Raw genomic sequence first — 14,810 nt, 5'->3', positions numbered from 1 at the left:
GAAAATTTCAAAACGACAAAGGACTTTTCTTCTCAGTTTGATGCATTCTATCCGCTCACGAGAGCTTCATACACAATTCTGGGACACCCTGTATATCTATATATTACTATGGCGGACCAATTAACGTTTCAAATGCTTAAGAACACTTTCTAGCTATTTTCTTCTTTCAAATAAAAAGGAAAGAAAGTGCTTTAAAACATTTAGTGCTAAGTGGACTGCGCTCTATCTCTATCTCTCTCCCTTTCTTGCAAAACGTTCAATACGTTCCCTGCCGCGTGTACCATTTTCGGTACATACTGACAGGGGCAGACTGAAAGGGTAGGCGCTGTAGACGCCGCACTCTCAAGAAATTTAAAAAAAATATAGAGTATGTGCCACGTACTCTCTCAAGGAAGCAAAGTGAAAAAATCAAATTCCATACGTTTTAGAAAAACAAATCAAAGAATGACGAAATTCCCTCTTATCCAGCACTTATCTATAGCTGTTATTCAAAACATCGGGATTCTAGTGTTGAGCAACGAGGAGGTATTAATCGGAGTCAAGAAAAGATAACCGGGCTTTGTTTTCTTCCTGAAAATTGCTCAACAATGATTTCTTTTCATTTTCAAAGATTTGTTTTTGCGTATGTTTTTTGTAAAATACTTCTTTCTAGATTAATAATCTTTTTTAACTAAATGTCATGGTAGATAACTTGTGGTGTACATGCAGATTTTTTCCTCTTCACTTATGCAACACTAATAAATAGCGCGTATACTCTCAAGAATTGCCTTCAGTCTGTCCCTGCATACTGAAACTCATTTTCAGGCCAAGTGATATTTTTATCATTGGTGAATAAAGTGCAAATAATTATTGGTGTCACTATTATTGCTCTATGGTGATGTTTGTTAAGTTGCATCAAGTATATTTACTCTACTATACACTCTAAAAAATAAATTTCTAACTCAAAAACGAAAAAATAAATAATTCTTACATGTGTATTGAACTCTATGTACTGGTACAATGTGTACCGTTTTTGGTACACGTGGCTTGAAAATGACAGCTATTTAAAAATGGCTTAGCAGGGAACGTGTTAGAGATAAGAGATTAATAAAATCTGTTGTAAGCGCGTTCAGTCTAAAACACGAGTTATCCATAAAAATTGATGTATGGATAGAGTCCGACTCATTGCAAAAAAGAAGTATCGTTTTAAACGCAAACGCATATATGCAAACATACATATACATGTTTTTACAGGAATAGAACAATACTTGAAAAGATAATAAAAATATTAATAACTAAAACTATGTTGCGTGCACTTCCCTACAACGTGTTACTCGCGTTATTACGCGATACAGCTGCAATAAAGCTGCGAGTAAGTCAAGTGAGTAAAGGAGCGTATGTGTTTTTGTGTATATATCGATTTGCTTGCACCGCATTATTGGAGCGGTAGATAAACGTGGTCTGTACAAAATAAACACGTATTGTTCTATTTGATGAGTCGATTATCTGCAAGAGATCTTTTTAAAGACGCGAAAATTGAAATGTGTATGTACAATGTGATGACAATGAGGAAGCATGTGCTCGAAACTGCACCAACTAAGTTGGCCGAAACTACAGTCACAAGTAAGCCGTGTATACATAAATATGTACGCAGGAATAATCGAAAAATAAATTAATTGTACAGCGCGTAATATCTGCGGACGTAATATGTATATGACGTAAAATAGTGCCGCTAAATAAAGCCAAATAATCCAGATGTGTACTAAACTCTACAAATATATACACATACATTTAATTAAATATATGTAATTTATATTATATGAAATATATATAATAATAATAGTCATATATAAATACTTCATATTTGAGGACGATCGCTACAGCACAACGTTATCAGATAAATAAATGAGATACACATTGCAAAATTCTCTCTACAACTAAATAGAAAATTAATGTTTATTTTCAGGTTTAATTTGCTTAATACGTACTGCATGCGATAAAGAATGGAGATTACATGTTTTCGTCATATCAATCTCCCGTTGACAATTTTACTCTCTTTTCTCTTTTACTATAAAGATGAAAATGACGGACACGGTAAAAAGGCACTTTTAGAACGTGTACAAAACGCCGATTATCTCCACTTTGATTTCGTCCGTAGGATAATATTTACATATCGGGATGTAAAAATAAAAGCTTTATATTAAGACAAATTTGTTACAGCATAATTTGTTACGATTTCGATCGGTAAATTATATGATTAGTCCGACGATTTCGAACGTCCGAGAGATTCCTCGACAAACTTCCCGAATTTGTCTACTATTTCGTAATTTCGTTCATTAGTGACGTAGAAAATTTCAGAATCAATATTGTCTCAAAAACTTACAACTATTTTCGTAATTTTATCGCATTCACTGTGCACTATAATAAAATATTTGTATTTTTTTATTAAATTTCTCGCCTGTCGTGATTGAATATCTTAACGTCTCTGCATTAGAGAACAACACTGATGTAACATATGCATGTATACATACATATATCAACACAATCTTGTTCCTCGTTAAAAGTAATTTAAAAGAATCGTTTAACTAGAATGTGTGAAGAGCATTTATACTAGACAATTGAAAATAAACGTTCCAAAGTAAAACACAGCCATTAATTTTTTATATAAAATACTAAATGAAGAGAGATACTACAATTGTATCAAATTTTAATCGAGCTGAAAAAATGCTTTTCAAACTGCCTTTACAGCTCAATTAAATAACAAGAATTCTGAGTAGAACGTATGTAACTACGTAATCTTCAATTCTTTAATTTTCTCGATTAGATTGTTAATGATTAGATTGTGTGTGTCATGCATAATTCGTATTAAAAATCCAAGAATTCGGTTAATGCGTCCCATCGGGTAAAAAATATATTCTGGTATAGAGACATGTATCGATTGCATGTAAAAGTCGCATATACTCTAAAACGACTATAGGATGATCAGAGAGACGTGAGAACTTTACATCAAAAATATGCATCACTCTTTAGAAAGCGCGATGTATATACATTATATATCGTATAAAAATCTATAACTTTTATATAAGCTACAGACTATACAACGTAAGACACACTTCCTCCTTGCGAGTAGTAACGTTACATAAAAAGAAACACCACTATGTACATGTAAAGACTTAGTCCAACTTATCGGAGACCAACGGAAATCTGACTATTCTTAGCTGTCGGCCGTAGTCGCAAACAACGCTGTCCCTCAGCGCCAGCATTTGCTTCACGAAAATGCAACTATCCTTATGACTCAATCTCACTTCCCGTACAGGCTCGCCCGTCCTTACGTCCCAGACTATTAATGATCCCTGAACAAAAATCAGCGATCATAAATATTGAAATATGCGTGCAATCGTTAAACGATCATTCAATGAGAAAAGCTATACATAGAAACACATTGGAATATCAATTTCCTCATACCTGATTGCTAGTTATGAGGAGATGATGCGTCAGCATCACTAGCTGTAAGCTGTAAGCTGTTTTGTGTGTCGGTAGAGTGTGTAGTAGGTGTCCTTGAAAGCGCTCCCAGACACATAATCTCTCGTCCGTTCCGATACTTATCACATACGATACGGAACACGTAATAGCGGCTATAGCACCATCGTGGGCTTGAATACTATACATACATGTTCCTGCGAGAATATATTGCGAGATATATTAAATTGTTTTATTAAATAGCAGTATAATTATATTAATGAGAGAGGTTCCAGGTTCGATTCCTGGCGTGGGGTGGTATTTTTTCACAACGTAATATTATTATTTAATGATTCCTACTTATTACTAGGTTTATATGGAATATGGAAATGGCTGCGTTTTTAAGTGTGACGAAATTGTTGGCGCGTGGTTGAAAAATAGATTCCTAAATAATCATTGCATCTAATGCACAAAAATATTGTCCGACCATCTGCCGGTCTTGCGCAATTTAAGAATTTGTCAATTAAATGAAGTTGCTGGCGATTCAAAGAGATATGTATTATAATTATATTAAATTTTTTATATAATTATATAATTATCGAGAGAAAGATTAATAGAGATCTTACCTGTCAAGAGATCCCACACGCACAACAATCCATCCTGGGACCCGCTACCGGACGTCATAGGACTTATTCTGTCAATAAACAGGCACGATATCGGGCCGCAATGCCCGTGAAGAGTATATAAAGGCAGCTGATCCTCCAGCCTGGATAAAATGGGCAGACTATAGACATGCATGTACGAGCCTTGGAAGGAGTAAACCATTTTAATTGGGGTATACCTGTACACTTTTAGAGTGTGGTCCTGGCTCCCCGTCAGCACGCGTCCGCCTTCACTGTCCAAGACAGTGATCGCTTGCTGATGCGCTCTGTGACAGCCAATTTTCATGCAACGCAGGTCTTCCTCCGTTTGCATGCTATTGTTGAAGTCCATGGGCGAACCGGCACTGCCCGTTCGCACATGCGCTAAAGGAAGTCGATGAAAGTTAAATGTAAGTCATAAATGCAGGACAACTTGATAAAAGTCTCATAGAGATAAAGCTATTTTAGGTAATAAGAAGACAAACAAATTGTTTGATTTTCATAGCGGATATCCAAAATTGTCCAAAAATTATCTAAAAAAGTGCACTGACTTCTTCTGTAAGACGTGAAGCCCCAATCGATCTGTTGACCCTCGCTGTAACTCTCGAGTTGCAAAAAATCGACGGTTCCGTTTAATTTGGCCGCCACTACTCTACTACCGACGAGTCTGACGGCGGAAATCCCAAGCCCGGATCCATCATCGAAGAGACACTGAGTTGAAAAAGGAAAATGGGTTATCGTGCGTCTGATCCGACGTGTCTGAATATATTCGTACTCGCCGAACACGTGCGTGCCTCACCTTGAATTTACCGGTGGTGCCCTCCCAAAATTCTAGGCTGCCGTTGGCGCAGCCTACCACTATGAGATTTTCTTGATAGTCCATGCACCAGATCGCCGATATGACGTGCGAGGTTTGTATCGCGCGATCGGTATTTATGAAGGACGTGCTGCCGGCTAAATTATTTAACCTCCCGGGCATCACGTTCAATTGTTCCCTGGCCTCCGACTTCTGCATCTTGTCGATCGACTTGTTGTGCTCCTCCAGCAGAATTTTATATCGCTCCCCAAAGTCGAAGCCTTGTTCGTAATTCTTCTGCGACGGCGTATACTTCACGGACGAGAACTTGATGTTGATCGCCGGTTTCAGATCCGGGAGATCGTAGGCGCTCCCGAGGCTACAGCGTAAGCGAGGTTTCTGCTTATTGTCGCTGTTCGCAAACTCGCCGATCTGATAATCGTAATCCAGGCTGTTCCCCACGGATCGTCTCTTCTGGTCATTATTGTTATTGCTGTTGATCCTCTGCGCGTTGTAGGTGCGGGACAGTCTTCCCTGATACGTCGCCGGTGAGACCGACGAGTAGAATCCCAGCGACTGCGCCGCTTCCATCTCGCCCCTGGAGGGTGGCGAACCGCTCTCGTAGTCGGACATCAGCTCGTCCGCGTCCGGCGACATCTGACTCAGATTCTTGGGCGAACCGCTGAAGAACTGACGTCTATCGATGTGCGCCAGCTGCTCGCCGGACGTCGAGTCCCAGACTCTAATGTGGCCTGCTAAGCACGTGCTGGCGACCGTATTGCCGTCCGTGGCGATACACTCCACCTCCTGCGTGTGTCCCTCCATCACGAGGGGCACCGCCTCCAGCACCAGCTGAGTCACGGAGTCGTGCGTCTTCTCCTGCTGATGCCAGCTGGTCCGCCACTCCGCGTAATTCCTCGAGCAGATGCAGCGGTAGAGCACTACCATCGTGTAAGCGACCACGATCACGCTGATGAGACATAACAAAGCTGCCAGAAATATCTCCATCGGACTCGATGGCACGAAGGGCGCGTCCGTGTTAAATACCCTGCCCTCCGGTCTCGATGGTACTTCCATGTCTGAAAGGTAAAGACAGTTGTTAACGAGATCGAGTGCGAGACTGACTAGTTCTCGCGTGTACGACGAGGTCTTGGTCTACAAACCGGAAAAATCTAGGGGGTCCAGCGCGGCGGTGGCGAAACTCTGCCACTGAAACTGTTGAACGTCTTTCGGATTGCTGATCCGTCTCGCCACTTGCGGGTTCACCACGTACGATAACTTTATCGTCGGGAGTATCGTTACACGGCCGCCGGCTATTGAGATGTTGTACATCGAGAGAATCGAGGACCAGTGATACAACGACAAGCTGTTCCAGGGCGGGAAATCTATAGGTTTCAGCTTGTTCAGTTCTTCCGTTATGTTATTGGTCAGGTCCTAAAAGAATTTATTGTTTTTAAATAATTGTTGAGGAAACGAGGAGAAATGACGAGAGAGACGTTCGTTACCTGCTCATTCAAATTTTTCGGGGCTACGGTCGCGGGTGTCACGGGTACAGGTGTTGCGGTGTCAAGTTCAACATAATTGTTCAACGGCTGGGATTTGTCGACGGTATATCCGTCGATATCGGTCTCCGATATCGGTTTCAACGTCTCGCTGAGGTGTATCAAGTGCTCGATGAGACCGTAATCGTTGATGGTCATGCTGATCCACACGACCATCCACACCATAAACGCACGTTGGAAGATTCGCGTGCGCGCCCAGAAGTGCACCAGTCTCAAACGTTTGGGTATCTTGCTCGCGGCATGGGTGTTCTGCGTGTTCGGGGCGATGACGTTGGTCGGGCCGGTGGACAGGCCGTTCAATCTCGGATGCGACTTCGAGCGGAATATCTGAGGCTTCCGGTTGGTGATAGTAGTGGTAAATTGTTGCTTGCGCGATGTCGGAACGTGCGACAGGTGGAACTTGGAGTTCTCGCTGGACAACTCGGTGCGCCGGATATCGATCGCCAGGATCGTCGAGAAGAATACCATCTGCAGGAAGAAGTCGCTCAACAGTCCAACGATGGCGAATATACAAAACTCCTGAATGGCAGGGACGAAAGTGAACAAACCGATGGTCAGAATGGTCACTTCGGTGAGCAGGTTCTTCGTGATGGACCACCCCTCCTTCGACAGAGCCTGCGCGACGCGTATCTTCACGTCTAACTGTGCGGGCGTGCTAACGACGCTCTTGGTTAACACCTGGACGTTCTCGAGGCCGAAGATGATCACCAAGTAGGGAAATACTTCCTTCGCGCTCATACTCAGAGTCAAACCGAAAAAGAAACACACTCCTACCGTCATGGCCAGCGAGCCCATCACTGTCACGGTAGCACTGAACGCGATGCCGATTTTCGATTTAACTAGCTCGATCTTCCGCACTTGGAAGTACTCGTAGCAGAATAAGGCCAGGAACGTCATCGTCAGCGGGAAGAACTCGCTGTAGTTGCACTCACCGGGGTAGAAAATGTTCAACGTTTCGTCGTGCGTATCATTGTCCGTGGTATTGTCGATATTTTGGTGCAAGTGATAGTAGGTCCTTAGTCTGTGCCGCAGTCCTTTAATAAATCTAAACACAAGTGACGCGCGTATTAATATACATAGATATTTTATGTATGAATTACAGAACGATGGATCACGAGTACTCACTCATTGTCATACTCTTTCAGGTAAATCGTTACGGCGTACTGGAGAATTCTCTGACGAACCCGAACGGGATGCCTCTTTACACCGGTTTCCTTCAGGTTCATTCCAAACATTACTTCCGCCAGGCTTATTTTACCTTTCTGAAGATTCTGCCGAAGTAAACATGTAACACAATGAAATAAAACTTGTTATCAAATACTTTCACGATTATATATCACTTTACCTGGTACGAAAATATTGTATTAATGAGGTTTGTGTCTTGAGCAAACAATTCCATGCTTTGTTGCCACAGATTCGCCGGCGACAGAACGAGACAGTTGTATTCCGGCAATATTTCCGACTTTTTGCCGTTCCTCTTCTTCACTGCCTCAATGTGCAGGCACACCTGGCCAAGTGTCTTTGATCTACAAATCACAGACATTCGCAAGCTTTATCCTTGTTCTTATGCACGTGTTTTATGTCGTTGCTCCATGATCAGCATGACAGTCAGTCATCTCGTTAGATGGAAGGTACATTTTACTAACGTTTCTGGATGCTGATAGTTTTGGATGATTTCCAGAAGATTGAACACCTCGTACAGTGGTCCCCTGAAGGCATCCATCAGCGTGAGGTCTTCCATCCATGGCATCACACCGACTCTCAGTACCACTTGCTGAACGTACAGCACGGAGGTCTCCGTGCCATTCACCGGTATAACGGTGTCGTTTATTATGGTTTTTGGTGCATTACCCAGCATGGGTAGGTTGACGAGGGGGTAGCTGCAACACGTAGCAGTAGCGTTCTTAATCCTTCTTTGTCCCTTTTCCTTGCAAGATCACGTAACGAGGAATGTAAATCACAAGGCGAGTGCATTCACCCGGGTGACTTACCAGCATAACAGTAAAACCGATATAGCCACGGGAATCACAATGACAGGATGAGAGGAGCAGAGCAGGCCGTGGGCATAGTAGAGCCCGGCCACTCTGTCCGGTAGGCTGCGAGACATTTCAAGCTACCACCGAGTTTGCGCCTCGCTGAGCAACATCCCTCGATTACAGGCAACAACCGGTCGCGCTCGTAACTGACCTAACAACACCCGACAGCGCTCACGTCGGCAACGGCGATACTGCAAAGATACAACGAGATAGTAGCAGTACGAGTGTGAAATTCCCTTTTGCGTTGCCCTCGCTCCGCTTCCTCCACCTTGAATCTCTGCCGTGAGTGAAAAACGTATCTGTCTACTCTGCGTCCCTTTAATTTTATATCAGAGCGCGCGATACGCGTCAAACGACTCTGCAAAATAAAGAGATAGGTTAAGGAACACGGAGCAAAAAAAGAGCACATGTTTTTCTCCGATTATCGCTGTCATTACGCAACTGACGCAACTATCGCGCAGATATGTAATAACCGCGTCGGCCGGCGCGCGAGACGCCCGAATGCGCCGCAATACGCGGCGATAAACGAAGAGGCGAGAGCGGCGTGCTCGCACGCCCGGATAGTAGTCCACGTTTCGGGACCACGTCCACTTACACGGCATCCTCTAACCGTCACGTTTCATCGTGACGGTACACCTGTCTCGGACGGAGAAGGACGAGGCAGTCCGCAGCGGGTCCGAGATATCGATCGTGTTCGATTGCGGCGCGTCGAGTCGAGGTGTCACGAAAGTCCTCCTCTCGTCACCGCGGTCCGTTGCCTCCGCGCATCCAGGCCGACGAATTGTCTGCTAGAGCGAGTGCGTAACCGCAAACTCTCGCGCGAGTACTGCGACGTGGATGGACGCGAGGGAAAGAGAGAGAGAGGAAAAGAAGTAAAAAACCGAGCACGTTACGTATGCAACGCGTACGCGCACATAACGCACGTGTACACACGTACGAGAGGCCGCGTAAAGATTACTAGAGGTTATGTCGATCGCGCGTCGAACGCTGATTCCGCCGCGGCGCATTAACGCGGCACACGTCGTCAGCGATAACGCGCGGGAGCGTGCGACGTGGCGCGGGGAGGGGGGTCGATTCCGCGGCGCACTTTATGCGACTCGTCATTCGTGCGATTCGCGCTAGCACGTGTCCATCGTTGTTGGACGTCGCGCGTCATCGCGCTCGTAAATCACTTGCGAATGGGCGAGCCGTGCCGGGCTCGCGTACAGGGGGCAACCAGCGGCACGTATTGCAACACGTATCGCACCGTACGCGTGCGTGCGCGCGCGCCCCTCGTTAGTTATTCCGTGTATTCCGCGATATGCGGCAGCGGCGAATCGCGACGAGACCCGCGATCGTTTCGCCCGGTTTCGACACCGGAGTGCACTGGCCGACTACGCGCAACTTGAGACTCGAGTCTCGAGTCGCATTCGCAGTTTGCACTCGCGCGGGGACCGCCGAGCGTCGCCGATGTATTTTTAAATCGAAGGTCCCCAGCCGAGGGGAGCCGAGCCTCCCGCCGGCGACCAATCACAGGTGCGCGAGCGGCGGGTGTCGCAGCGCGCCGCCGAACCTTCCGAATGCACGTGGCCAAAAAAAGGAGAAAAAGAGGACTGCACGTAGCGCGTAGAAACGAGGAGTCGCTCGTCGGAGGAGAGTGCCCGCGGAACTAGGTGTCATGATTAGTGGGGATATGCATTATGCACGCTCACGCTCGCACCACATACAGCACACAAACGTTAAATCAGCATCTCAGAAACGTTGCATAGCAACATTGCAATGTTCCATCAATATCGCAAAATGTAGATTCGACGTAGAAAAGATATTGCATAAATGTCTAATGTCCGTTGAATTGCAATGTCTTGTAAATATTGCATTCAACGTCTACAAGCATTGCAATTCAATTAGAAACCTTCGTTAGATCTTAGGATTGTTCTTTTTCGCTGCACTTCTGAACTAGTGCAATAACTTGGAGCGAAACAAATATACTTTCTTTCATTCTAACTTATTGCACTAGTTCAGAAGTACAGCGAAAAAGAACAAACCTATTGATTTAACATTATTATTAGGGGTGTGATTTAGTTTTGAGGGTTTATTGCTCAAAAACGCATGTATTTAAATATGATAATGAATGAATACCTTAATCAAAATATTTTCCTTCGTTTTCTATAACTTTTTCCCATCTTTCTGGCAAGAGATGGATTCCACCACGATAAAATCACTCTTCTTTTCAGTTGATCCATTCGTCGACGAATTTTCGCACTTCTTCCAAATTATCAAAGTGTGTATCCTCTAAAGCGTGTTGCATCCACCGGAACAAATAATAATCGCATGGAGCAATGTCGGGAGAAGACTTGCCATTCAAGCTCTAATAGTGTTTGTTTCACTGATAACACAACGTGAGATCGAGCGTTGTCACGAAGAAGAATCACTTTCCGTCGTTTACTCGCAATTGGTGGTCGTTTTTCGTCCAATGCTTGCTTCAACTTGTACAATTGGTGTCGATAACGATCAGCCGTGACAGTCTCGTGCGGATTTAACAGCTCATAGTACACTATCCCACCAAATACAGAGCATTACTTTTGAACCGTGAATATTGCGTCTCGGAGTGGATGTTGATGGTTCGCCTGGATCCACCCATGATTTTCTGCGTTTCGGATTATCAAAATAGATCCACTTTTCATCCCCGGTAACAATCCGAGACAAAAGACTCTTCTTTTTTTGCCCGGCGATCAACGAAATGCAAATGTTCAACCGGTTCGCAATGGCACTTTCCGATAATTCATGTCGAACCCATTTCCCTTCCTTCTGAATTTTTCCCATGTCATGTAAATTTTTGGCAACTGTTGTACGATCAACATTTAATGCTCTGGCAAGAGATGGATTCCACCACGATAAAATCACTCTTCTTTTCAGTTGATCCATTCGTCGACGAATTTTCGCACTTCTTCCAAATTATCAAAGTGTGTATCCTCTAAAGCGTGTTGCATCCACCGGAACAAATAATAATCGCATGGAGCAATGTCGGGAGAAGACTTGCCATTCAAGCTCTAATAGTGTTTGTTTCACTGATAACGCAACGTGAGGTCGAGCGTTGTCACGAAGAAGAATCACTTTCCGTCGTTTACTCGCAATTGGTGGTCGGTTTTCGTCCAATGCTTGCTTCAACTTGTACAATTGGTGTCGATAACGATCAGCCGTGACAGTCTCGTGCGGATTTAACAGCTCATAGTACACTATTGCTTTTGAACCGTGAATATTGCGTCTCGGAGTGGATGTTGATGGTTCGCCTGGATCCACCCATGATTTTCTGCGTTTCGGATTATCAAAATAGATCCACTTTTCATCCCCGGTAACAATCCGAGACAAAAGACTCTTCTTTTTTTGCCTGGCGATCAACGAAATGCAAATGTTCAACCGGTTCGCAATGGCACTTTCCGATAATTAATGTCGAACCCATTTCCCTTCCTTCTGAATTTTTCCCATGTCATGTAAATTTTTGGCAACTGTTGTACGATCAACATTTAATGCTCTGGCAAGAGATGGATTCCACCACGATAAAATCACTCTTCTTTTCAGTTGATCCATTCGTCGACGAATTTTCGCACTTCTCCCAAATTATGAAAGTGTGTATCCTCTAAAGCGTGTTGCATCGACCGGAACAAATAATAATCGCATGGAGCAATGTCGGGAGAAGACTTGCCATTCAAGCTCTAATAGTGTTTGTTTCACTGATAACGCAACGTGAGGTCGAGCGTTGTCACGAAGAAGAATCACTTTCCGTCGTTTACTCGCAATTGGTGGTCGGTTTTCGTCCAATGCTTGCTTCAACTTGTACAATTGGTGTCGATAACGATCAGCCGTGACAGTCTCGTGCGGATTTAACAGCTCATAGTACACTATTGCTTTTGAACCGTGAATATTGCGTCTCGGAGTGGATGTTGATGGTTCGTCTGGATCCACCCATGATTTTCTGCGTTTCGGATTATCAAAATAGATCCACTTTTCATCCCCGGTAACAATCCGAGACAAAAGACTCTTCTTTTTTTGCCTGGCGATCAACGAAATGCAAATGTTCAACCGGTTCGCAATGGCACTTTCCGATAATTAATGTCGAACCCATTTCCCTTCCTTCTGAATTTTTCCCATTTCATGTAAATGTTTGGTAACTGTTGTACGATCAACATTTAATGCTCTGGCAAGAGATGGATTCCACCACGATAAAATCACTCTTCTTTTCAGTTGATCCATTCGTCGACGAATTTTCGCACTTCTCCCAAATTATGAAAGTGTGTATCCTCTAAAGCGTGTTGCATCGACCGGAACAAATAATAATCGCATGGAGCAATGTCGGGAGAAGACTTGCCATTCAAGCTCTAATAGTGTTTGTTTCACTGATAACGCAACGTGAGGTCGAGCGTTGTCACGAAGAAGAATCACTTTCCGTCGTTTACTCGCAATTGGTGGTCGTTTTTCGTCCAATGCTTGCTTCAACTTGTACAATTGGTGTCGATAACGATCAGCCGTGACAGTCTCGTGCGGATTTAACAGCTCATAGTACACTATCCCACCAAATACAGAGCATTACTTTTGAACCGTGAATATTGCGTCTCGGAGTGGATGTTGATGGTTCGCCTGGATCCACCCATGATTTTCTGCGTTTCGGATTATCAAAATAGATCCACTTTTCATCCCCGGTAACAATCCGAGACAAAAGACTCTTCTTTTTTTGCCTGGCGATCAACGAAATGCAAATGTTCAACCGGTTCGCAATGGCACTTTCCGATAATTCATGTCGAACCCATTTCCCTTCCTTCTGAATTTTTCCCATTTCATGTAAATGTTTGGTAACTGTTGTACGATCAACATTTAATGCTCTGGCAAGTTCTGAAGTGGATCGTGTTGGATTTTCGTGCAATAATGCTTGCAAATCTGCATTTTCAAGCTTTCTTGGTTGTCCCGAGCGTTCTTTGTCCTTCACATCAGTATGACCACTTTTAAAGCGTCTAAACCAGTATTCACACGTCTTAATTGATGGGGCAGAATCACCATAAGTTTCCACTTGCTATAATTACAGCCATCTGTTGCAAAACCCTCAAAACTAAATCACACTCCTAATAACTTATTGCACTAGTTTAGAAGTACAGCGAAAAAGAACAAACCTATTGATTTAACAATATTAATTAATTATTACTAAATATAATAGAATTATTTGTTACATATAAGAAGAATGACAACTTTAAATTGACCATTAATTAATAAAATCTATTTGTTACATGTTGTTTCAATGTTGTAGCAACATACAGAATCAATGTAAAAGAATCAACATAGATTCAACGTTGAAAAAATATTTATATTTTACTATTCAACATTGTAACATCTTCGCAACGTTATTTCAACTTTTTGTGCTGTATGGGCACCGAGCCGGCGCACACCTTGGCTGATCCGCGATTCGATCGCATGCAATATTACGGTCGAAGCTGCCCGGCCGCTAGAAAGAAGTTTCACGCTTTTGCACGATGCAGTCGGACGGGAATTAACGCGATATATGTTGCGTCATTTCAGCGTGTCATGTCCTCGGGAGCGGACGAACCGAGGAGATCCGCGAGCGAGCAATGGAATTCGACGCGAAGGGATTCCTTCGTCGTTTGCGCGTGATGGAGACGAGTTCCTTCGCGTACTTTGTGTCGAGTTCTTTCGCGACGCGCTCCGTTACTTACGACAAGCTCCGCGCAAGCCGCAATTCCGAGGGAACAGCTCGAAGTGATGTTAACGTAAACTCCGAGTTGCGGTTCATCCTGCGTGTATAATTCTCGTCGTCTTGGATTAGATTTACGCGCGCGAGGCGAGTTTTACTTGGTGCAGTCGCAGTCACGGGCTGCCAGGCGTGAGCCGCGCGCGGCGGCCTATTATCCCTCGATTGACGTGTCTAATTGCATCAATTGCGTAATAAATGGAAATTAGGCTGCTGTAAATGGTCAATATCGCTCAGGGGTCAATCGTCTGCGATCCTGCACGCGATTCAGAGCCGACACGCGTGCGAGTGCGACGCCTTTTGCATTGTTTCTCTGTTCGTACACGCTCTGCTGCTTTTTTTATCGATCTTTATCGATATTTTTGGTTGCTTTGAAAGAGCGATGTAATACAGATGAAATGTTTACTTTTGCTTACGGAATACTTGAGAAAGATACCCAACGTTATATAAAATATATGTAATTTATATCGATATACAATATATGTATATAACAACATTAGAATGTTATATAATATATTGACAACAGCTTAAATATTTTGTTCTATGAAAAAATGTAATGAGATGCGTTATACATTAGTCACCGATGTTCATTCAGAGGTTTCG

At 43.6% G+C, this 14,810-nt stretch overlaps 1 protein-coding gene across 3 annotated transcripts; it reads right to left on the bottom strand.

Annotated features, from left to right (window-relative positions):
- Positions 1-1,769: 1,769 nt before the first annotated feature.
- On the bottom strand, positions 1,770-9,894 carry LOC105283934 (sterol regulatory element-binding protein cleavage-activating protein). 3 transcript variants are annotated; one of them, XM_026974532.1, is made up of 14 exons: positions 9,069-9,894; positions 8,742-8,831; positions 8,429-8,664; positions 8,084-8,317; positions 7,783-7,963; positions 7,563-7,708; positions 6,381-7,482; positions 6,039-6,309; positions 4,879-5,954; positions 4,631-4,790; positions 4,280-4,463; positions 4,065-4,204; positions 3,445-3,656; positions 3,153-3,332 (listed from the first exon to the last, which is right to left on the bottom strand). In XM_026974532.1, exons 3-14 carry the CDS (start codon positions 8,542-8,544, stop codon positions 3,153-3,155), a joined length of 4,002 nt encoding a protein of 1,333 aa, XP_026830333.1. In that variant the 5' UTR covers positions 8,545-8,664; positions 8,742-8,831; positions 9,069-9,894. The 3 variants fall into 3 exon arrangements, with proteins under 3 accessions (XP_026830334.1, XP_026830333.1, XP_026830332.1); XM_026974533.1 differs by having other exon boundaries at positions 1,770-3,332; positions 8,429-8,831; positions 9,069-9,892; XM_026974531.1 differs by lacking the exon at positions 8,742-8,831.
- Positions 9,895-14,810: the final 4,916 nt, after the last annotated feature.

This window comes from Ooceraea biroi, chromosome 13 (assembly GCF_003672135.1).
Source record: "Ooceraea biroi isolate clonal line C1 chromosome 13, Obir_v5.4, whole genome shotgun sequence".
In the NCBI taxonomy this organism is placed as follows: Eukaryota; Metazoa; Arthropoda; class Insecta; order Hymenoptera; family Formicidae; genus Ooceraea; species Ooceraea biroi.
Note: the sequence above shows the minus strand (reverse complement) of the source record. Positions and strands in the feature narration are given on the sequence as shown.

Bases quoted from the DNA above. Each gene is read 5' to 3' on its own strand.
- LOC105283934 (XM_026974532.1), bottom strand. From the start codon at position 8,544: ATGTCTCGCAGCCTACCGGACAGAGTGGCCGGGCTCTACTATGCCCAC. The intron at 7,709-7,782 runs GTAAAGTGATAT...TTACTTCGGCAG, and splicing joins ATACAATATTTTCGTACCAG to AATCTTCAGAAAGGTAAAAT. The intron at 3,657-4,064 runs GTAAGATCTCTA...ATATTCTCGCAG, and splicing joins CGTGTGGGATCTCTTGACAG to GAACATGTATGTATAGTATT.